Source organism: Cantharellus anzutake, assembly GCF_015039405.1.
Source record: "Cantharellus anzutake strain C23 chromosome Unknown EI90scaffold_7, whole genome shotgun sequence".
NCBI classification, from domain to species: Eukaryota; Fungi; Basidiomycota; class Agaricomycetes; order Cantharellales; family Hydnaceae; genus Cantharellus; species Cantharellus anzutake.
In genome coordinates this window covers 100,376-122,437 of record NW_024066957.1, presented here as the reverse complement: position 1 = coordinate 122,437, position 22,062 = coordinate 100,376, and the positions used below count along the sequence as shown (strand labels likewise).

Here is a 22,062-nt window from a genome sequence, read left to right as displayed (position 1 = left end):
TAGGGAAACTGAATGAATTGGAGGATTAGACTCCTGAAATTCCATTTGGGCAGGATTGAATTGAAGGACCACAATTCTTGACAAAGTTGCAACCTCCCACTTCCCAACGTCATTCTGAGCTGGACAGAGCGCAGATCATGCTTACTTGCCTTAGCACCCACCATCACCAATAACTGTAATTTCCACGCGCTTGGACACGTATTTGAACACGAATATCACTGCATCGCAACCAGCACCGTTGCCACAATGCCGACTGGAACATTTGGATATGCCTGGAAGACGACGACGACGGTCCGTCGATATTCTGAGCCATCCCCTGTCATTGCTCTATCACCCGTCGTGAAGGATGTTATGCAAACAACATTCCCTTCGCCACCATTACCACCTATTCCACCCACACCTCCAGCTCATGATGGAGTCAATACTTCGTTTCTTGAGGTTTTTGGGGGAAGAGATCGTCCAAAGTGAGTGAATCCCCCACCTTTGGCGCGTGGGGCTCCGAGCTTTCAACGCCTTACGACTCGCAACGTGTTTTCTTCTTTCTAGTTCTGTTCCCTCAGCTACCGTAAGTTCAAGTGATCGTCAACGAGCGACCATAACCCTGTCCACGCAACCAAATGACACGAATCAGAGCCAAGAACGCGATGCCTGCCTCCTGCCTGATACCTCTGAAACGAACGCTTCAACGCCTGCACCCACTACCATCTCACTCCCTTCCGTTCGAATAACCCCAACTTCCCCTGTACTCTCTAAATCGGACAAGTCGCCACTAATAAAGCACAATGTTGGTGCGTTGCGTGCTTCCGCTTTCCCAGTACACATTTCTTCCGAGTGGGTGTCGGACATCTCCACACCACCTGCATCCTCGCTATCCTCAATAAGAGGAAGGCGAGGTAACTTGTTGGGTTTCTATACCACGCCAAATCAATTCCATCAGACGTACTCAACACCAACATCACAACCTGCAACTCGCGGTTCTAGATCAAAATCCACGCTGAATCGTAAGAGAATCGGCCCACGTATATCCGAATCCGCGGAGTTTCCAGACGAGCGCGAAAAACGCGATGCGTTAGATTCGCCTATTATTCTCGTTGCTGATATTTCGTCTGCTGCTGTGGCTACCGGGCCTGATGATCATTCCATGGCTATTGGGGAAGGCAACTTGGAACAATCATCCAGGTCGCCCATGTGCCCTTTGTCGGAGTGTTCGAGTGATCATGCTAGTACCGAGCCGTCACCTGAACCACCTCCCAAGCCTTTGAGGAATCGGGCATGGTATGTTATGGCGGAGCTTGTAGGTACCGAAAGAGCGTATGTGGATGATCTCCAGGTACTTCACGAGGTACGTTCATCCACCACACTATCATTCACACCAATTAGTATCTCATTTGTGGCTTCTATTTAATCTAGGTCTACCTTACTGAGCTCATGCGAGACACAAGCTTGAATCTGACGCAGGATGAGCGGGAGCGAATCGCACTGAACGTGCCCGAGATTCTTGCTGTGCATAAGCCATTCGCTCAGAACTTGGAGGCAGTTGCAAGAGACCACGGCATTGTAGGGACTCAGACAGGTGCGGATGAAGGCGGCGTCGGGGATGAGAAACTTGCAATAAATGCAATCGCGCTGTGCTTTCTCGATATAGTAAGTCGAGCACACGTCTCTCACACACCGTCGCAGTTTTATTGATCGTTGATCTCCTAAATTGCCTCAAAAGACTTCTCAACTTGGTGCCGTGTATGAAACGTTCTGTTCTGGTCATGCAGAAGCAGCGGCAATCATCCACAACATCCAACACGTGCCCGCATTTGCTGCCTTTGAAAAGGCATGCGCTTCAAGGGCAGCAAACGCTTCAAGTATACAATCCTCCCCTTTGGGCTTGATATACGAGGATGACGCGGAAAAAAACGAAAAAGACAAGCCTACGTCCTTATCCCCTAATCGTCAGGATAACATTCCCTCCACTCCAACCAGCAACAGCCCAACGCCATTGCGCAAAGCATCCAAATCTCCCCTAAGCAAAAGAGCAAGCGACAAATCTCTCAAACGGCTTTCATTCACTGCATCTAGCAGTCCTTCCAAAAGCGCTCCTCCATCACCTAGCGTCAAAATTCAGGCGCACTCGTCCTCTCTTCGGTCCCGTCCGTCTTCATCCATTCTTTGGCGCCGTTCCTCTCCCGGGCTACTACCACAAACAGAGTTCCACCCAGATACTCCAGACACCAGTGATACACCCCTCGTTCCGCCTGTTCCCCCGTTGACCCCTCCTGGGTCGCCGTCGCCTCCCACTACATCTTTAGCGCCCACGTCGAAGAGGCTGGCATTTCGTGATTTACTTATCAAACCGATTCAAAGGGTGTGTCGGTATCCGTTGCTCCTGGAGCAGTTGCTACCCCCACCACTTCTCAAAGGAATGGTAATGGTGACGAGGCACAAGAAACATCTTCCGAAGACCTACTCGTCAAAGCTTTGATGGCCACGAAGAGAGTTGCCCATGACGTGGACGTTGCAAGGGCGAAAAGAGACATCGAGGTTAAGACTCAGCGCATCGTTGACCGGCTTGATCCCACATCTTCGATTTCGTCAGAATTTGTCGCGAGTCTTGGTGATATTCGGCTGGCGTCTTCACTTGATCTGATATACCATCATCCGTCGCTCGCGCCCCTTACTGGAGTTGTTAGGGTGAGGTATTGCGGAGCGTTCGTATATGATGGGTACTTGCTATTGGTGAAGGTACGGAAAAATAAGAATTTTTTGCCTTTACATTGGCTCTCGCTTGGGAACGTGGAGGTGGAGGATGTGACTGAAGAACCAGGTGGGCATGCCGTTCCGAGTTGAGGAAAATGAATTAATTCTCCCTATGTAGGGCTTCTTCCGCATTCTTTCAAAATTAAGGTGGCAGATCATACCCTGGAACTTGGAGCCTCATGCATTGGCGAGAAAGACGTTTGGCTACGCACCCTAATTACGATTCGTTCTGTTCCGTCGCAGGCGGATATTCTTCTGCAGAAATCGAGTTTGCAGATCATGGAGGATCAACATGCTCCTCCGGTGAATCTGGTCCACCTCGGAAACGGCGCCAATCCATACTTGCATCCACTGGTTTCTACGTCCCTTCAGGCCACTCTTCGCATGCTACTCTACCTGCCACAATCTCTTTCATTTCCTCTACGAAACTTGGGGCTTCTCCAGTTTCCGAGATCGAGTCGAGACCGGTGCTCGCAGAGCCAGTTGCACCGTCCAAGATGGAACGCCAATGGACCACTACTAGCAAGCGAGCTTCGGCAGGGAAACGTTCGAGCATATTTTTGTTGGATACCTTTACTACGACATATCGACGTGTTGCTGCCACGGAACGTCTACTGGTCGATCGAACGCTGACGGATATGTGGTCAAGCGAGTGCATCTCTATTCGGACCCAGGCTCAACTTCGCGGAGAACTTTTCAGTCATCCGAAGCCCCACAGGCCAGCTTCGACACAGGATCTGACGGAGAGAGGGCCTTGGTCGAAGGCGGCTACCTCATTCCCCGGACCCACTCATACATCACTTAGTAAGAAAGCTGCCACCTCAACATTGTATGCTCGTGTTCGGCGTCAATCTGCTCCCCCTTCCCCACCTCGGCATCACAAGACTTGTTCTGTGCCTTGTGGTTCGTCTGATCCAGATGAGCTTAGAGGTCATTCGCCGATTCGTAAGCGAATGGTTGCTTCCGATAAATTAGGGGATCCGGTTCTGCGAGAACCTGATAACTTTGGATATATGGTATGGCCCCAGGAGATCTCTGACGATGATGCCGAATCCTTCTGGGATGATGTGTTGTCAGTTACCCGGACTAAGCTTATGAGTGAGGACACTCAATTCCCTCGAAACGGCAATACGGTTACGGAGGTAAAATCTGATGTCGACTCGGCCGATGTCCCTCTTCCAGAATGCAAACTAACACTCCCGCCTGAAAGAATTCCAGACCAACCCCCTTCGAAAAGATCTTCCTTTCTGACGCGGTCTCTGACGGCAGTCACTCGGCGGCGCACAAAGAGCACCCCATCCAAAGTTCCGCCTTCACTCATAGAAGCGCAGACTTCCGCAATTCTTCTCAAGTGAGATCTAGTAGCCCAATCCGCTCATCTCGAAGCACACGAAATGGTCACGATTCATTCTTATCACCTTACTGGACCAAAACTTCGGTTGTATTGCGATCAGCGTCCCCTATCCACTTTGAACCTTCCCCGGTCGTGTCACCCTTTCCAAACTCTACTCCACCCCCACTTCCAGATCCACCGGAGGATATGACTGGCAGATCTCGTTCAGCGATTGACTTGTGCAGATTGGAGCCTCTCCCAAGCTCTAGCCGAAAGATGACAACGTCCTCAACTTCAAGCTCTTCAAGTGCCACTTCGCACTCCGCACGGTCCATTCGGTCTTTTTTCCAGCACCGAAATAAATTCACCTCCATATTATAGCATCCATTGACCCTATTTATTCTGTCCTCCATCAGTAATCACCACCACTTAGCATTCCTGATACCCAGAAACTCAAGTAACACCAAAATTCCCGCTCTCAGTCTCAAATGCGAGCGCAAGGAGTTGGTATATCCTACTTGTACAATCATTCATGACAGTGTATATATTTATATTGTTTGGCAGTGTACTAGGATTCAAGATGATAAGTGGATTTCGCAGGAGGGCCCTATTGATCAGACAACCTAGAAACAAGCCAGCAAAAGAGATGCATCTTACAAGTAACAACATAGAGATCGAGCGATGTGGACAATAGATGTGGAAGCGAATTGTGAAATGTAAGTTGGCAGATAATGTTATGAGATTAACCCATGAGCTCGAAGAATCCGTCCCCATCTAAAGAACGGTCGCTCAAATTCACATATCGAGAGGAACACAAAAGACCTCACGCACTCTTCGCTCTGAAGTTGAGCCAGCTCTAGACTTCGTTTTAGTGACCTAAATAACATGCAGCATTAAGAGGACAATCTTAACGAAGTCATGACCACTGACGAATTTTGCTTCGCTAGGGAGTTTCTGTCGTCCTTAGCTTTCCGGAGATCTGTTACCATTGCATCCCAAGCCTCAGTTTTCGGAAGGTTTGCATCTTGGAACATGCCATCCAGCTCCTCATTGAATGCCTGACAGCTAAACTCAGCTACCTTAGTGGATAACCACCTCATCTCATTCACTTACATCATACATGATCTCGTTCTCAGCAGTTGCATCAGCCAGAAGCTTTTTCACCAAGTCGCATTGCCGGCGTGCATGCTGTAGCTCGTTCTCGGTGCGCTCAAGCTGCGATTGACGCTGTATGTAGTTGAGTTCATTGAACCGGTCGAATTTTACACGAAAATCAACGTACTTCATCAAAATCCATCGAAACAGCTTCCAGTTCAGAAATTAGTGACTCGTGTTTTTGAAGAAGTTTCTTGAAGGTCCGTTCAGCATCAAGGATCTGATCCTTAAGGGCCTCAATGGATGCCGAATCATCACGAAAAGACCCCTTAGTGGGGCTTTCGGGCCTCGATGGAGGGACTCTACTCTGCCCGATAAGCCGACGCATTTCTTCCAGTCTGGCCTCCGCCTCCCGAGTCTAGGAGAAGACGTGATTCTTAGTCTAATAAGAGTGGAACACGGGACTCACTGGGGGTGCCCGGGTGGGTGTGCGAAGACCAGGATTCGTCACCGATGAACGAGACTGTGAAGAGCTCGTCAACGCCACATTGAGGCTATTTACCTCAAGTTTGATACGTTTCAACGCACGACTTGAAGCAGTCGCCTGAATGCTGGTGAGTTTATATTTCAAACGATAGCACGACAACCCTCACATCTTCCATTGCCTCTTGGGCAAGTGATAATGAGCGCTTCACGGAAGTTTGACCCTTCAATGGCGCAGACTGAAGGAATGGATTTAACTCTGATACGTTATGAACGTTTGTAATATCGATGGCAGATTCGCTCGCACCCTTCTTGAATACCGGAGAATTTCGCCTGGTGGATGATCGTTTCTTGATAGAGAGGGGTTCGACAGGACCCGTTGTCTGGATAGGTATTGAAACTGGCGGCGGAGAAGGAGTACATGTGGTTCCTGCAGTGCTCTGCTCTGCAGCTGGCAATGGAAATTGCTTACCAGACGCGCGGGGTGGTGATGGTGTTCGAGGCCGGGGAAGTGTTGAAGAACCCAGTTGACTGAGGGTTCGTTCGATCTCATGCTCAACCTTAGTCGCCCGCAGGCCTGGACTTTTCGGTGGCTCTCGAGGCCCAGTTGGTTGCCGCCGAATGCTCATTGAGCTCGTTGGCCGAGAAGGAATCTCCATCGTTCGTTCTGTGGGAGCAGGGGATATCGGACGCAGCGTTGAATTTTCTGACGGCGCTTTTCGAATCGTCGATCCATCCTCTACATAGATGAAGAATAAGTAGACGGGCACAGAAAGGTAAACCATAAATACCTTCCGATATGCTCTCAGCAGATGGGGCATACGATGACATTCGAAGATGGCTCTCGCTGGTTTGATGCTGGGATAAGCTGTTTTGCCGAGCAAGCTCAAGTCGCATACTAAGGTCCACTTCTGACTCATCACATGGCATGGTTGTATCTGCCACTGCAAGTTCACGCTCCACACTGGATCGTTCGCGAGAGCTTTCGCGAGATTTGGATGGACTGCTCGCTTGGCTCGGCGAGCGCCCACTCTTATACAGCTTCCGCGGCGAAGTGCTTCTCGATCTGGAAAAACTCAGCGATTCGTCCTCCACCAACGATGTGGCAGTTGTAGAAACGGATCGTTGCGAAAATTTAAAGCTGTCGGTGGTGGTTGTCCCAGTGGTCTGAGACATAAGCTGAGATGCACGGCTCGCGAAAGATCTGCTTCGCTTGTGGCTACTCCCACTACTACTTCCATCTTGAGCAAAATCATCCCCACTTGGACCTTTACTCGAAAGAGAAGTGGAGCGAGAGTTAAAAAGATTACGTGATATCGCATCCAAGTTGAAAATGGTGGCACGGCCGCGAGTGCTGGGGGTAGGAGTGGTCGGTCTCGATATTCGTTCTGTCCTGAATCTAAAAAGCCCATATTGGTGAACTAGCGTATGATGAGGTATTGCTCAGCAGAATCGTAGTCAGATCTCACCCATAACTTACTCGTGTGGACTATGCGATTAGGGACAGTGGCCGTATGAACAATCTCTTCCTCGACTTCGTCTGGCTCATCGCTTGAAGAGACACCGTACCGGCAGAGTTCCCCTTTCATTGGTTGCACACGGATGATTACATAAGGACCGCAATCGATACCGAACGGAAGTCTATCTGCTCTTCCAGATGGGTCTATGTGAAGAACGATCTTGCCCTGGAAGAGTCAAACTTAGCTTTTTGTGAAAGTGTAGCTGGTGTTCAGTAACCCACCTTCCTAGGTTCACTCAAATATGCCATTCGACGATACACGTTAAAGTAAGTACGTGCAATTGTTAGCCGGCTCGAGCTGCTGCCAATATTCTTGTCGTCTGAGACAAAAGTCACTGATCGACCAGATTTCGACCGATACATGGCCTGTGCTAACCACAGACTCTCTAAAAAGCGGCCTTTAGCAGCGAGGGCCTGCTGGGGAGCTTGAGGGCCAGCGGACGGACAAACGACGGAAAGCGAGCGGAATGGACGATTGGTCCATCTGTCGGATTGGTCAGGAGGCTCTTGTTCGAGGTAAATATGTATGTCTGTATAGAAAAAATGTCAATAAGCGATTCGTCACCTCCGTATCGGTTCTCCTACCAATCGAGCCAGGATCTGTGGCAACCACTTCAGTGATGTCAACCACTCCTTTGCAACTCATAGCATTCCTTTTTGATGTGAGACCGTTCAGTATCCCCGATTTTGCTAAGCGATCCGCTTCGTCCAGACCAGCCAGTGCTCGTCCAGATGATGACGAAGTGTGTCGCTTGGCAATCATCAATTTATCATCAAACAGGAACAGTGTGCAGGGAAGTAGTGTTGATGATGATCCGGAAGGGCCACTATGATGATATAGGTCGACAGGCACATCATCAACGTCAATGCAGTCAATGAAGTTTCTGCTATTGCTGATGAGCCCGTGCTAATGTCGAATCTAGTCAGTAGATCGCCCCGGAACTTGTGCTACAGGCCAATCCTCACAGGGAAACCATCAATGCTGCGCTGCAGTGCGGACATCACAGCGAATCTACGTGTCTCGTCTCCCGCTTCACACTTGCCTATGCTGGCGATTGCTTGTTCCGCATCAAGAACTCTGGCTCTCTGTGGATCTTTCTCTGGCATGTATTTAGTTATCTCTACCAAGTTTCATGTCAGTCTCAAAATTGAAAATGAAGGTCGAAGACGCATCACGTTGGACAAAGAGGGTATATCGGGGAATGCGTTGTACTGGCTCTATAAGAAGCTCACGAAGCCCAATTCGACTATGAGAGTCCGAGGTCGAGTATTTGATCCTCTACACAATGAAGTCGTTCAGTCGATGAGGGACAGACATTTGGGATGAATGCCTACCTCGATGAAACCCGAAAAGCCACTATTGGACTTCTTCAATGATTCAAAGATGGATTGCGCCTCCTCAATTTTGGAATAATATTGCTTGTAGCAGTCAAACGTTCTGGCGTCCTTAAACTGAAGTCCATGAGTATACTAGCACACATCCAAACACGAGACCAACGCCCATACATGCTTAAGGAGAACATCGCCTATTCCGCCAACCTGTTTTGGACCATTCGGTGACAGCATCAACTCGAGATCAGCCAGAAGGGTTTCGTTGGCAAGTATAATGCTATCCAGATTGCCGAACATTGTTTTAGCTTCGTAGGGTGGGATAATAGCAGTGTCCTTAGCACGGGCAAAGGAGCGAAGGGGGTCTGCATAGGACCGCTTAAGGACGTGCAATTTGCGGACGTATGATCGTTCCGTCCTGACGAGCTCGTTGAGGACCTCCACCAGCGTTGCTACTTCTGCTGACGGCCGCTTCTGCTTCGAGACTCCCTTCATTAAAGAGATCTTTCAATATTGCAATAATTGTTCAATCAAAATATAAAGTACGTTGTTAACACCCTCCGATGCCGATTCGGCAGGGTTTGCAGGAGAGTCGGATGGCTCCTCGATTTCCTCTGCTGCAGGTTTCCCATCCTCAGACAGGCGAGTACCGAGGGAGGCTACGACATCTTTGACATCTTCATTACAAGGGATGAGCTGACGGCATAATTTACACAGCAAGGAGACATCCCTCACCAGGAGAGAGTGGTTTTCCATGGTTGCCCCCTTCGAACACAACACTGCAGAAAAAAGTACGGTGTGTAATTTGGACTTGAGTTGCGTCGCTACGACCCCTTATGCGCGACGACGGTTCGCCAGTGGCGAGGGGAACCGTCTTGCGCGGTGAAAGCATCGGGGACGGATGTCAAGCGCGTCTCTTGTTTGGCCGACTAAACAAACCAGTGATGTAAACAAAGATGACGCAGTCATGTGACTCGAGCGAAAGAGACTGACACTCGCCAATCACATTGTTAAGCAAATGTGAATGTGGAAGCACCACCAGTGCCGTTGGCCTAACACTTGAGCAGGTTACTGGGGAAGCTTAAGCGCTGATGCATGTAGGCTTAAACGCTGTGAAATGCACGCTCACATTTCTCCCCAGTGTGTTTCCCTCCAGAGTGGAATGGTTCTCAACCGCCACCATTTTTGTAGTGATGGTCTCGGCCCTGTGGTATCTAAGAGGAGGTACCCAGGAGAATAGATCCAATTGGTGGCCAACTTGGTAATCGGCAAAATTCTGGGATCAATGGCCACGCCCCGATAAGCTAAATATCCCTCGATGAGTTTCCCCTTCTGCTTGTCGCATTACTAACCGTTGAATAATAGAGGATAATGATAAATGCCCGGTCTCAACAACATTGCCAGAATCAAAAAGTAGCCTAAGAGCCCATGGTCGGTAGTAACCCCACAGGTGGGGGAGTCTACTCGACCCTCTGCGTCATTACGTCAGGCAACTTGAGCAACGGGGTGCCACTGCCCTTCTGGACCAGTTGATGAATGAGATCCTGTGCATCCTTGAGATGCACGCGCCAAATCTCGTCCGATGGCCATCGCCGTTCGGAATCGATATCTAATTCCTCCAACCTGTGAATCCCGCCATCGACGAGAATTTTGAGCACGTCAATTATGAAAGCGAAATGGCCCCCAATTGTCAATTTCATTAGGTCGTTGGAGAGTAGCTGCAGGTGAACGTTTATAAATCTGACATTAGTGCCACTGAACTGAGGCAATGTAGGCGCCGGCGCACCAGTGCGTGCAATGCCCTCGAGAGTGCCCCGTAGTCTCTTGGGGAAACCGACTGGACCTGAATGTCAAGATTGCAAAGATTGAAGGTTCGAATATTACCCAAGAACTTCGCCAAATCTCTAAGATGCGTGGTGTGAATGGACAACGTGCGTAACCATGGAAGCGTCAGTGACCAGTGCGGAGGGGCATCGTCGATGCGTGAATGGTGTAATTTGAGGCTTCGAAGTTCTGTCGATCCGTGAAGGAGGGAAGCAAATAGCCTCCATTCCATGGCAGCGTACGAGAGCGACAGTGTCTCCACGTGGAATGGATCCTTTTTGCCTCCGGACAACTCGATTCCTTCCACTATGAGCGTTCGCAGTGAGCTAGCCTCGACCAAGTCGAAATCTAGCGAAACCGAATAATCCGCATCATCCAGATCTCTTCCCTCATTCCCCAAACTCAGTCCCTCTGGGTATAGTTCTCCACCATAAGCCCGAGTGATAACCAACCGCTCGAGGGCCTTAAATGGGTTCCCAATAAGGAACTGTCGAGGCGAAATGGTTCCCAAAGGACTTGTCTCCGCAGATCCAAGCTCAACATAAAGACTCTTAGTTCGTCGCGCAACCTGGTGCTGCTGTTCCATCAACCATGCTGGCACACCAGAATTGAGTGAACGATCTGCTCGTATGACAAGTTCTAGCAACTCTCTGGAATTGATAGGGATGGAGTTACTGGGAGATCGCAGCCGCCCACCACGGGGCATACTCTTTGCGTGGGGCGAGGCGCTGGCTGGCGTGCGATGGGGCCGGGAAACAGAACAGAGACGCCTATTCAATCGATCGTTCCCACGAGATGAGAGTGTATTAATTCAGTAGCTGTCTACAAAGGATTCAGACGCAAGCGGTTCATTAGTCTCTATGTTCATGTGGAGGAATAAGCATCTATCTTGTACTTGAATCCATATAAACATCATAGTTCGACGAATCAGAAAATATTGAATGCCCAAATAGAGAAAGCGTCCAGGGAGAACTCATCTCATGATTAGGCGGTATTCCATTCGGCTTTTTTGCGCACGTCCTCCCAGTGCATTGGCCCCTTCGGCCACCCACCCAGCTGGCCGCCTTCCTTCGCACCTTGGTCACACTTATACGCCTTCCTCTCCCGTTGACGCTCGTTATTCTCCATCAAACCTTTCGCGGAAGCGGTAATGACTCTCGACGTGTCAACCAGCAAGAACTCGTATATGCACGCTGCCAGGAATGTGCTCAAGAAGGGAGTGAAGGCGCTCATTGCTCCATATCGGCCTCCCCAAGCATTTGTTCCCCATATCGCGATTGCACCAAGTCGGGCCCCAACATCTCTTGCAACGTTAGTTGACAAGGTAGCAGGATCGAATCCCCAAATGACAAGGGCCCAGGCAAGGCCAATAAATGCTGGGATGGATGTGGAGGTGACGAAGACGTTGGAAGGATCAAGACAAGCCCAGACGACAAGACCGATAAAGATGTTAGCGAAAAACTCGTTCAGGAATGTCCATCCGAGCGAGACACCCGGGTTAGGGTACTGCAGCATGGTGGAAGATAGCTCATGAATAAGCAGGAAGTAGTAGAAAAATCAAGCTCACGATAGCGAAGACCCCTGCGGGCCCTGAAGATGAAAAGAGGGACGCCTCTTTGCCTGCTGCAACGAGCCGGGTTTCTATCTCGAGGAAATATGGGCGATATTGCGCATACACGATTAATGTTGCAGAGAAAGCCCCAGCGATTTGAGAAGCAATGTAGAGGGGTACTTTCTTGAGGGGGAAGTCTGTAATATGATTGGTGACTCAACGCCCACCAGCGTATGACATGAAGTTTGGCTTACTCTTGAATAGCGAGAACGTCACAGTGATGGCAGGACTAAAATGGCCGCCAGAACTCATGCCACAGGTGATAATAGCAACGGCGATGCCAAATGCATACGCTAGACCAATTTGCAGGACGCCTTTTCCTTCATGTAGCGTCTTCGGGCTTGGAAAGAAAGGGCACGGACTTACTGGAGAGCTGTGATTGGTTAGTATTCTCCCCAATCGTCAGTGCAGCTGTCGAGCCTAATCCAACATAGCAAAAACTGATTGTTTGTCAGAAAATGAGTACGGCGGCGAGTCGAATCGATATTAACATGAAAACGCCAATGAACTCCCCAGAACATTCTTGCACCCAGGCAGGACGTCTATGCTCCCAAATCCCATACCATTCTGAATTATCATATATCAATATAACAACCAGATACCAGGCACTGAGCACTAACCTGGCTTAGTAGCGACGTCATCGACATGGAGACTGGTCTTCAAGCCTGACAGGGCATCAAGACGAGGAGAGACAACTCGAATTCTAGAGAGGGTCCGATTACTCCGAATCCTCGAGACTGTGTGTTAGAGCTTACTCAGCTTCAACCACTGATGCACGTCTAGGCCCCATCTTTTGTGGTGGTAAGCACAGAGGGGACACGACCTGCGAACTCCTTCCGGCTTTATCTGGCCGTGTTAAACGAATAATAGGTGCCAGGAAACCCTATGTATAAGTCTCCCCTTTAACCCGCGTCTGAGATATCAGACTTCAATCATTCGAAGAGGCTTAAAATAATTCATATATCATCCCACACGAAAAAGATGTCGACTTAAAAGCCGCGGCCCATGCATAGTTGTAAACCCAGCATTTCCAGTTCATCGTTTAAGGGCCTGTAGGAATTAGAGAGAAAAATTAATTAAATGCAACTAACAAGGGACGTGTTCGGGAGGAGATCCTAACCCGTGAGTGCCTCGAACGTTGACTTGGCAGCATTTCATTGCTGTGTTCGCAGGGCGGTCCCGACCCCTCGCCATGACCGCTATTGATGACACTACATCCCCTTGATCAGACGGTGGAAAGGGTTTGATCGGGATAACCAAAATATCGCAAGGACAGTTGAGCAGCCTCTCTTTAACCGGAAGAGAACAGGGACGGAGAATCCCTCCCAATCACTGATGGGTGGTCACGGAATCGTCAGCTGTTTGCGAACTACTTATCTGCATGAACAAGCATCGTCGTCCACCAAGGATTAACGACCCGGTATCGCACGCCCCAGTCGCTGCAGTCACGGGCCTGACAAACTTAGTGAGATCCCCGGTAGCACCTGCGCGAAAGAATGCTGCTCCAGAAGCGTCATATTCCTTAAGGCCTAAAATTTCTCAGCCCTAAACCAATCGGCATGGGGACCTCAGCATGCCAAATGGGTTTATGGACTGCGGAACCTGCATGTAGCATCTAAAGGGGACATTCAGTGAATGGTATAGACACCAAGAAGATAGCAACGAGTGTCCGTCGCAACCACAGACACCACCACCATCATCATCATGGGTGATGGAACTGTTTCCATTTCAGATCGGGCCTCTCACGACATCTGCAGTTCGGACGCGAGACTGGATTTCTCCATTTCCGGTTCGAAGCAATTCAGGTGCAAATAGCTAGACTCCAAAGGAGAAGCAGCATGCACACCACAGGATCATCACCAGGAGAAGGTCACTCGGAACGAGGGAAGGGGTGAATGAACACTGGACATTACTCACTGTTTCTAAGAAGCACGATCGAGTGGGGCAAGAATTAATTGGTGTACCACCATGCACACCCTTAAATCCCCCACACTAATACTACAAATTGGTATCATCTGGTATCATCGCACACTCACTGAAAACCATGGTTGGCTAAATATCAACAGTACCCGCGTAAACGAGATTGCACCATACCTACTACGATCAATGCCCTTCACTTTCCCAAAGACAAGCGGAACCCAAGGGGTAATGCTAAAGATCATGCACGTTGCCCCAGAGAGTGCCGTGACATCATCGAAGCGTGAAGTTGATATTTTCACCCCACAATCAGATCAGGTTCGGTCACGACCCCCTAGACTACGTGGTCTCTGCTTCATAAGAATTAAGTACTGCGTTTTGGGCCTTCTTGTACTGATTCTGGTTACAGAGATGGCGACCCAGTGCTTCTGGCTTTATTTCTAGGGGACAAGCGGCTTACCATGAGACCTTCGCTTGTGATCACTCATACGATGCGCGCGGCCGTCCAGGTGCACATACCTGAATTGGGCACATCAACATCTGAGGTATCCAGGATAGGGTTAACCGCCTCGACTCCACGGTGGGTTTGCAGATCAACCTATATCCACTGTTTGGGTTGTCAGTGCCAGGTATACGGTGCTTCAACAAATGCCCTGAACAACTTTCCTTCTCTCTGGAACCTCCTGCCCCAACTGACTGGAAAAACGAACAGACCCGATATTGCAAGCTTCTGGTACCCGCAGTTGGCACCCTCGGGGCATTCTATAGAAGGCGGAACATCTCGTAAACCGAAGCCCCTTGGTGTTCTATGTTTGCCCCGGCCGATACTATAGAAGGCTTCAGCCTACTGGAAAGAGTACTTCCCCATTACGTAACCATGCATAGTCGTTGCCTCAGTGTGCGACCAGTAGGTCGTTGTCGAATCGAATTTTTGACAGCGACCAGATGAACCCCAGACGACGGTAATTTGGACCTCGCAATGGCAGAGCCCGTGATTATGTGCCGGTCCGCAAATGCCAATCGAACTGAGGCTTTAACTGTCTCTGGAGCAGTTACTGTGGTCTCGGTGTGGAAACACTCTGCCCTTCGACCTGCAACAAAACCGACCGGACAAATCCTGACCGAGGCAATCCCGAAAACGAATAATCCAATTGTCCTGTCACCATGATCCTCATGCATGAGAGTCGGCTAAAGTCCTTCAGGCCACTTGCACCAGTGCCTGCAATTGTCACATATCAGGACAGTTCGTCATGATAAAATCCCCTACCCGTGGTACAACAACAAGCACCGGGCGTAAATCCCAGTGTCTGCATGTGGGCCACGGGCAAACAAGCCAGGTTTTTACATCTTCTGGCGGCCGGCCACAAGATCCCCAACAAAAGATTCCAGCCACAAATTATGCCTCAGCGCATTCATTCCAGAATTTCCAGTAAGATAGGATCAACTTTACAGGGGCATACTCACGTATCCTTCCAGCACCTGTTTGAAGTTGAAATTCTTCGTCAACTCACTGAACATTTAGTCTGCAAAGAAACTGCACCAGCTACAAGGATCACGATCACCCTTAGGATGTTAATAGTGCAGTTGCCTTAAACTCGAAACCCCAAGCGTTATGACCAGTGCTGAGAACATCAGTAAAGGCGGGAGAAAGTGGCTTACCGAAACCCAACAACGAAAAGACCACGGACTACTGTATAGGGCCTTGAGGGAGATTATTCAGAAATGATGCCATTACTATAGGATGCCAGGATTGCCGTCCACGGAATGCAATTATGCCACAAAGAAACAGACAGGCTACAATAGCTTAGGCAATTTTCAAAGCAAATGAACACGTGGAGGAATGAAGGGTCATGCGAGAGGGCTAATTAATCTGAATAAAAATATTAGAACATTCCAGGTACATGGGATACCAAAAAGGAGGCTGACTTGATCAGAGATGGCTGAGGCTGGCTTTTCGTGTACCCGTAGTAGATGATGAAGGGAATCCAGCCATAATGAAAGACAGTCTGGAGTCCCCCAAGAAGAGGCGTTGGGACACAAGACGTCGAGATATGGCGGGAGAGTGGCGTTGTAGAAAGACGCGCAAACCAAGGGATGCATAAGACTTTGATAAATGAGACGGTGTCTAAGAACATACACGGCCGAACTCGATAACCTTTAGGATTCGCTCCTAATAAGTGGAAGCACAGAGTCAGAACATTGCAACAGAAAACTCCAGGCATGGCAAACCCCCTGAGCAATCACACTCACCTGTGTCTCTTCGGAAGGCATGGCGTCCAAGAGCTAAAAAAGAACGTGTGGACCAACACGTGATGAGGATTGAAGTTCAGGCGGCATTTTCCCGCATTCAACTATTCAAAATTTCTCGGTCTCTGGGGTTGCCGCCAGTTCTGGACTTGACGCTGAGCGCTATTGAAAGATAGGATGCTGGGCCAAACGTCTGCGATCTTTCTGAATGCACCTCAATCGGGGTCGACTGGGTGGGTCGGGTTAACGGGTTCACACCGCGAGTCCTCGAACACTCATGATTTTCTCACATTCCCGCTGCCTCTATTCCTCACACTCTTTTGTGCGGATATCCAATGACTCTTCTACTTTAACGGCGGGTACATAGCCGCACCTTCACTTCAGTTACAGTCCACCCCGTAGCAATTTTTTCCATTCTTGACCACTTTCTTCGACGCAACGCTGCAGAAGATCGGGTCATCGGCACAATCCTTGGCAGCCGAATCGATGGCGTCGTCCACGTTAAAAGCGCCTTTGCGGTACTACACAAGGAGTCTGAGGACCAAGTTGCTGTTGACCTTGAATACCACCGAACTATGCTCGACCTGCAGACCAAGGCCAACCCCAGTGAGGTGATCGTTGGGTGGTGCGTAGTTATACTCGTCCGTGTTGGATTATTAAGCTACATGATGACTCACTAGGTACTCAACGGGCTCGGACCTTAATACCTTCTCAGCACTCATACAGCATTTCTATTCCGGAGAAACCTCGCCTCAACAAGCAATACACCTTGCCATTGACACTGGTGTTCAAAAAGCAGGGGAAGTTGGTGTGAAGGCATACATTAGGTTTGTCTCTTCCTGTTTAACACGCGCGTGACCAGAGGTTCAAAGCGTGTACATATTTAGCTCACCAGTAGGCGTCAATCCGAAACCCGAGAACTGTGTTTTCGTTCCAATACCGTGCGAGCTGAAATTCAGTCAGCCCGAACGTAGTGGACGTGAGCTTTTGCCCTCTCATAGTTAAAATCTTGCACATTAACCCTCGGCATCCAGTGGATCTCTTGCTTAAGACAACACAAACCGCGTCACAAACTGTGCTTCCAGTATCGCATGATTTTGAGACCATGGAAGCTTCGTTAAAGTCAGTCATCGGGATGATCGATCGTGTTTTAGTATACGTTCGCCAGGTCATCAAGGGGGAAGTCGAAGGCAACGAGCAGATTGGGAAATACCTCCTCGATGCTTTACGTGAAACCGAAGGTGTAAGTCTTAACAAGGGACAGTTAGACGGGCATTTCCATGCACACCTACAAGTAAGCGCTACCGCCATTTTTAACATGTATCCGATTGCTAAGGGTGCCCGTTTTCAGGATACTCTCATGGTCTCATATCTTGCAAATCTAATTCGCTCACAAGTGGAGGTTTCCACTCGGCTCGCCCTTGTCACATAATTGCACCTGATTCAATTTAGCATTATTTTATATTGCACAAAGTGCAATCGTAAGTAATAGACCACCCCAAGTCCCTGATAATCGAAACCAAGCTAGTATTCCGATGCCCTAAACAATTCATAGACCTTGATTGAGAGCATCTCGCCAATATGACGCCTCCCGGTCCCAGGTAGTTGCGTTAGCATATGCTTCGCTGGTATTACTTGAGATTTCTTCCTGCCCTTCGCGGCTCCTGGGCCTTCGGCTTCCTTCTGTCTAGCCGAGACTTCTTTTTCCTCCGCATCTATGAACGCTTGCCATAGGGCGTAGGGAGTATCGTAGGCACCAATGATGTTCGCACACTTCTCGGCACTCATGCCATTGATACATAGCAGCATGTGTGCAAAGAAATCCCGAACCGTCACTGAGCCGGCCTTGTTTAGCATTCGATGCGATTCATATGTTGTAAGATAGATGTGTTCTGGGAACGAATTCCGTAGATAGCTTTGGACTGCCGTGTACGAGTGCCGACGAATATAAGAAGGCGGAATAACGTAGAGGGGTTGGTTCTAAACGGGAAGCCCGTGAGCCTGCATATTAGCATAAGAATGTTGTCGACCCACTAGATGCAGCCTGAGAATTGTTTCGTGCAGGCCCACTAGGTACTCAATTGTGTCTGATAAATCTCTCGTTTCTTTCACAAAGAACCCATCTATGATCTGGGTGGAGGATAGTGCCGTAAATATTGCCTTATCCATAACGGTATCTTCCACATTCTCTCGATATTGTTCGACAAGGTAATAGATGTGTCCAATACCGGATTCCTTCAATCGAAACTGTACCGTATTGCGTCAATGAGGGACCTATTTGGCCACCATGAGGACGAACATACCTTCTGCTCATGAAACCTGCCATCTTTAATACTGCCCACGAGATCCTTGGCCCTTTTCCTCTCAAGAATGAAATCAAGCACTACTTCATTATTAGGCCCATCCAAGCCGTTCCTCTTGGCGATCCAGCAGACGTCTCCAAGTTCCAGTGCTCTTTGCTCGACACAAACGCCACGTTTCTCAATCTCTGCTCTGATGTAGTCTCGGTTGTAAAGCCTGCCCCTTATCTCGCGCGTGTCCAACACTAGCCAGATGGTGTAGGTATTTTTGGGAACGATTATTGGCTCGAATGGCAAAGCAACGTCCCGGCTGCTTGACACCTCCAGCATATCTTCAAGAGCGACACCCACACCAGTCGCAGAATCAAGATTGCGTTCAAGTGATTGGTCAATAGCTGGTGGGGGTGGTATGTGCGACGACATGCGAGGAGCTCGGCGCCCTCTGTTGCTAGAGTTTGGGCCTTGGGGCGTTGCGGATCCTGGCGGATCGAGCGAGGTATGAGGAAAATGATTAGGAGCGGAATAGGTGCGATTTGAACCAGGATATGGGTCAATGGCCGTCATGTCCCTGGAAGTCGACCTACCAGGGATTGCGGACGGCATTGACGCCGCTCTCGTCTTATCAAACGAATGCACAATGGTCGACGCCGCATTTGTGGGGACTTGACTGCCAGAAGGCCCCGCGAAGAGGGGATCAATCCCGTGCGGAGGGGGCAATGAAGGAAAGGAAGTTGATATAGCTTGATCCTGAGATTTCTTAAATCTGTCTCGTTCAGGTAGACCAGATCTCTGGCGAGTTGGATCGATAGATGTAGTAAATGTAGGACGACGTAAAAGCGATTGGAGCGTAGCTTCTATTAAGAGTGCCCTCGCTTCACCCTCCAGAAATTTCTCAACATCCACTGCGTCGGAAGAAGTATCATAGACAAACGAGGGAGGCTTTGATACTGGTCTCAAAATAGCATCTGACTCCTGCATTAAGGCTAGAAACGTCGTTGTCTTTCCTTGAGTCACCTTTGGTGGAATACTAATATCTCCCAAACGCGAAGTGAACGGGTGGAAGCGTTGAACGGCCGTAAACTCGATTCTGTACCATATTTCGCAGTCATTTTTGATGACGATCTCGGCGTGATCACGATGATCAACCCGCTGCTTGTCCGTGTCTTAATTTGGCGGAAATTCAGTGGCAGGGCTAATCACGACAGCTAAGGGAAAATAACCTAAATACCAGAAAGCAAAGATCACCCCAGGAAGCAGTTCCACGGGGTCTGAGACACATGGCTAAGCGATCCGAAGGACAATGAGAGAACAACTTACCCATAATTGGGCGAGAATATAAGTGGTCGAAATTCATTGAACTATTCTCCCCAGGCCTAGAAGTTTCGCTCATCTCGGGTGATGGGTTTACAGATTTCCTTGGCGGGGTACTATGTTCCCTGTGAACGGCACCTGTCGTGCCATTCGCGTTCCTTCGGGATTTAATGCGTGAGACTGAAGAAGAGGTGTCATGTGGCTCGCCCCCATCCTCAGATGCCTTAATACGCTTATAGCGCTTCAAAAGGCCTTTAGTAAGTGCGGGTCCAAAATGCGGCAATGACTGCACATCGCGCCTGAACAAGATTTGGAAGGGAAGCGAAAGTATTAGCACCGTTTCTAAGAATGCTTGGCCATATTTGGGGAACTGACGGATCCTCAAGAACCTCTTTACACGCCCTCAAAGAACTTATGGCTCTGCCGAGGCCTATGGTCCTGCCTACGGTTCGACTGTAGTTTGAACCAGCATTCTTCTGCGCTAATTCGTCTCTCCACTCTACTAAAAGACCGAGAAGTACCGGATTAGCGCAAGTGTCCTTGGGCATGTGTGAGCAGATAAGCAAAAAAAAACGAAGCAAGAATTCGGAGTGAAACGAAAACTGACGCGCTCCCGATGCGTCGTCGACCCGACATAAACACCCGCCAACATGCGCTCTCACTCAATACAATCGTTTCCCGCCGCTGGCTTCGCGGTCCTGCTAACCTCCCTTCATCAGTCCCAACAGCCATGACCCCCCAAAAGATTTGAACACCGAAAAAAAATGGATGTGCCACCCCCCATCAGTTTGCTGATATTTGTGACTTGTTTATGGCAAAAAGGAGTCGCATCGATTGAAGGGACCATTTGATAAGCTTACAACGGAATCTTGAGGTTCCAACCATCCTTTACTGAAGCAACCCCGATGATGTCAAGGGCTGCTTTTGCCCAAAAATATGCTGCCTAGCCAGGCGCCGCGAAATAACACCAGATATCGCACCCGATACAGTTGAAGGACTAAAATGGCGCTCAAATCTGCCCATTGCTTAGCTATTGAAAATACGGGAATGCTGGAGATCATGTCTTGTTGCAAGTATCTCACCCAGGGGCCACGTCATGGCTGGGCCTATCTCACACTCATCGTCCACCTCTGAATCGCTGACAACAGAGGTCGAAGAGGGACTGGAGAATGAGCTCGCTCTGCCGACGAGACGGAGGTGATTTGGTTTGATGCTTTTTACGACGTTATCAAGGAGCGGATGAATGATGTGCAGTAAGAGTTGTTGCGCCGCATATGGCCCTAGGATGTTGAGACGTATGGAGGCAGAGACGAGCGCTCGAGCGTGGAGGAACATATGTAGATACTGACTGCGTTCTGGAAATGATAACCCAGTGAGCCCCGAATCGAGGATGTCGTTAACATCTCATGATCACGCACCGCACGAAAGTCCAAGGGCCACTGTCATGATTCCCCAACAAATTGGTAAGTGTCCATTAATGTCTCCTCTGCGGATGTGAATCTTCAGCTCGTCCGCAAGCCTCTCCATATGCGCACCCCCAGTCTGAGTCTGAACCCCTAACTTCTCCCCGTCCAGTAAACCCTTATCGTGTAGCCACGATGGCCGAACAAAGCCCTTCGACAACAACGTCAAATGAGCAACACCTTGGGCGGTAGAAGCCCTTTTTGCGACATGATTAAGAGTCATAGACTCATACAGGTCATCTATCTCTTTGAGAGACCGCAGTGACTGCTCCAGACTTGCAGATCCGTCCACATCCCTCTGGTCTCGATATACTACACATATATCATAGACGGCCGATATAAATGGAAGTGCACTGTGTGCGTATGCCTGAACGCTATCTCGGACAAAGTTGATCGTCGATCGAGTCAGTGAGGGAGGGGAAGGCGTGGACGTAAAATCTGCTGGACTGTTTGGCTTGGTTGGGGAAGAATCGGAGATAGGTAACGAGAAGAACCCGTGCTTCACGTATGATTCTAAGCCAGCAGACGCAACAAAAGAGCCGGTAGGAAGATTACTGTCTGACAACAGTAGGTGCAGGTATGACTCGCTCTCAGTGTCCATGAGTTAGCAGTTATGTTGGAAGATCGGCGAGAAGTCGCCAAAAACTCTGCTATTGGGAGTTGCACCCTCCAACAAAGGCGTTAATTGACGAGAATTATTTCTTCATGTTACACAGAACACTTCTGTGCAATGATATCCAATGAGTGTTGTGACTGTCGGCAGCTACCGTACAGTTGAGCCCAAGCAAACACTTGAAAAAACTTGCCGATGCAAGGAAACTTCCTAAACATGTATAAAACGCTTTCTCTTGTGTGTCGGTATCATTTCCGTGTGTCAACAA

At 49.2% G+C, this 22,062-nt stretch overlaps 9 protein-coding genes across 9 annotated transcripts; 3 read left to right on the top strand and 6 right to left on the bottom strand.

Annotated features, from left to right (window-relative positions):
* Window positions 1-806: 806 nt before the first annotated feature.
* EI90DRAFT_3038962 (uncharacterized protein) lies at window positions 807-1,776 on the top strand. Its single transcript, XM_039058907.1, has 3 exons — window positions 807-868; window positions 944-1,360; window positions 1,417-1,776. Exons 2-3 carry the CDS (start codon window positions 1,142-1,144, stop codon window positions 1,687-1,689), a joined length of 492 nt encoding a protein of 163 aa, XP_038920623.1. The 5' UTR covers window positions 807-868; window positions 944-1,141; the 3' UTR covers window positions 1,690-1,776.
* Window positions 1,777-2,412: 636 nt separating this feature from the next.
* Window positions 2,413-4,740, top strand: EI90DRAFT_3038957 (uncharacterized protein; the record flags this gene model as incomplete). Its single annotated transcript, XM_039058906.1, has 4 exons — window positions 2,413-2,815; window positions 2,867-2,974; window positions 3,034-4,003; window positions 4,075-4,740. Coding segments are annotated over 4 exons (1,869 nt in total), but the record flags the coding sequence as incomplete, so codon positions are not given.
* On the bottom strand, window positions 4,613-9,442 carry EI90DRAFT_3038954 (uncharacterized protein). The gene is made up of 17 exons (XM_039058905.1): window positions 9,243-9,442; window positions 9,054-9,184; window positions 8,685-8,996; window positions 8,514-8,630; window positions 8,355-8,457; window positions 8,145-8,299; window positions 7,764-8,085; window positions 7,401-7,708; window positions 7,140-7,344; window positions 6,451-7,080; window positions 5,830-6,398; window positions 5,646-5,780; window positions 5,364-5,594; window positions 5,195-5,308; window positions 5,012-5,139; window positions 4,913-4,957; window positions 4,613-4,855 (listed from the first exon to the last, which is right to left on the bottom strand). Exons 1-17 carry the CDS (start codon window positions 9,397-9,399, stop codon window positions 4,816-4,818), a joined length of 3,702 nt encoding a protein of 1,233 aa, XP_038920621.1. The 5' UTR covers window positions 9,400-9,442; the 3' UTR covers window positions 4,613-4,815.
* A 422-nt stretch (window positions 9,443-9,864) lies between these two features.
* Window positions 9,865-11,102, bottom strand: EI90DRAFT_3038953 (uncharacterized protein). Its single transcript, XM_039058904.1, has 2 exons — window positions 10,294-11,102; window positions 9,865-10,225 (listed from the first exon to the last, which is right to left on the bottom strand). Exons 1-2 carry the CDS (start codon window positions 11,035-11,037, stop codon window positions 9,968-9,970), a joined length of 1,002 nt encoding a protein of 333 aa, XP_038920620.1. The 5' UTR covers window positions 11,038-11,102; the 3' UTR covers window positions 9,865-9,967.
* A 40-nt stretch (window positions 11,103-11,142) lies between these two features.
* On the bottom strand, window positions 11,143-12,590 carry EI90DRAFT_3144165 (aquaporin-like protein; the record flags this gene model as incomplete). Its single annotated transcript, XM_039065109.1, has 7 exons — window positions 11,143-11,225; window positions 11,408-11,837; window positions 11,899-12,080; window positions 12,138-12,257; window positions 12,310-12,383; window positions 12,435-12,490; window positions 12,564-12,590. The coding sequence occupies 7 exons, from the start codon at window positions 12,588-12,590 to the stop codon at window positions 11,143-11,145; spliced, it is 972 nt and encodes a 323-aa protein (XP_038920619.1).
* A 2,847-nt stretch (window positions 12,591-15,437) lies between these two features.
* EI90DRAFT_3038942 (uncharacterized protein) lies at window positions 15,438-16,160 on the bottom strand. The gene is made up of 4 exons (XM_039058903.1): window positions 16,111-16,160; window positions 15,787-16,030; window positions 15,520-15,730; window positions 15,438-15,454 (listed from the first exon to the last, which is right to left on the bottom strand). The coding sequence occupies exons 2-3, from the start codon at window positions 15,993-15,995 to the stop codon at window positions 15,709-15,711; spliced, it is 231 nt and encodes a 76-aa protein (XP_038920618.1). The 5' UTR covers window positions 15,996-16,030; window positions 16,111-16,160; the 3' UTR covers window positions 15,438-15,454; window positions 15,520-15,708.
* Window positions 16,161-16,252: 92 nt separating this feature from the next.
* EI90DRAFT_3038937 (Mov34-domain-containing protein) lies at window positions 16,253-17,863 on the top strand. Its single transcript, XM_039058902.1, has 6 exons — window positions 16,253-16,340; window positions 16,475-16,732; window positions 16,788-16,934; window positions 16,995-17,086; window positions 17,142-17,401; window positions 17,459-17,863. Exons 1-6 carry the CDS (start codon window positions 16,285-16,287, stop codon window positions 17,537-17,539), a joined length of 894 nt encoding a protein of 297 aa, XP_038920617.1. The 5' UTR covers window positions 16,253-16,284; the 3' UTR covers window positions 17,540-17,863.
* Window positions 17,864-18,153: 290 nt separating this feature from the next.
* On the bottom strand, window positions 18,154-19,362 carry EI90DRAFT_2990683 (restriction endonuclease type II-like protein; the record flags this gene model as incomplete). Its single annotated transcript, XM_039056104.1, has 2 exons — window positions 18,411-19,362; window positions 18,154-18,354 (listed from the first exon to the last, which is right to left on the bottom strand). Coding segments are annotated over exons 1-2 (801 nt in total), but the record flags the coding sequence as incomplete, so codon positions are not given.
* Window positions 19,363-20,305: 943 nt separating this feature from the next.
* On the bottom strand, window positions 20,306-21,782 carry EI90DRAFT_2990680 (uncharacterized protein; the record flags this gene model as incomplete). The annotated part of the gene is made up of 3 exons (XM_039056103.1): window positions 20,306-21,073; window positions 21,137-21,627; window positions 21,667-21,782. The coding sequence occupies 3 exons, from the start codon at window positions 21,780-21,782 to the stop codon at window positions 20,745-20,747; spliced, it is 936 nt and encodes a 311-aa protein (XP_038920615.1). The 3' UTR covers window positions 20,306-20,744.
* Window positions 21,783-22,062: the final 280 nt, after the last annotated feature.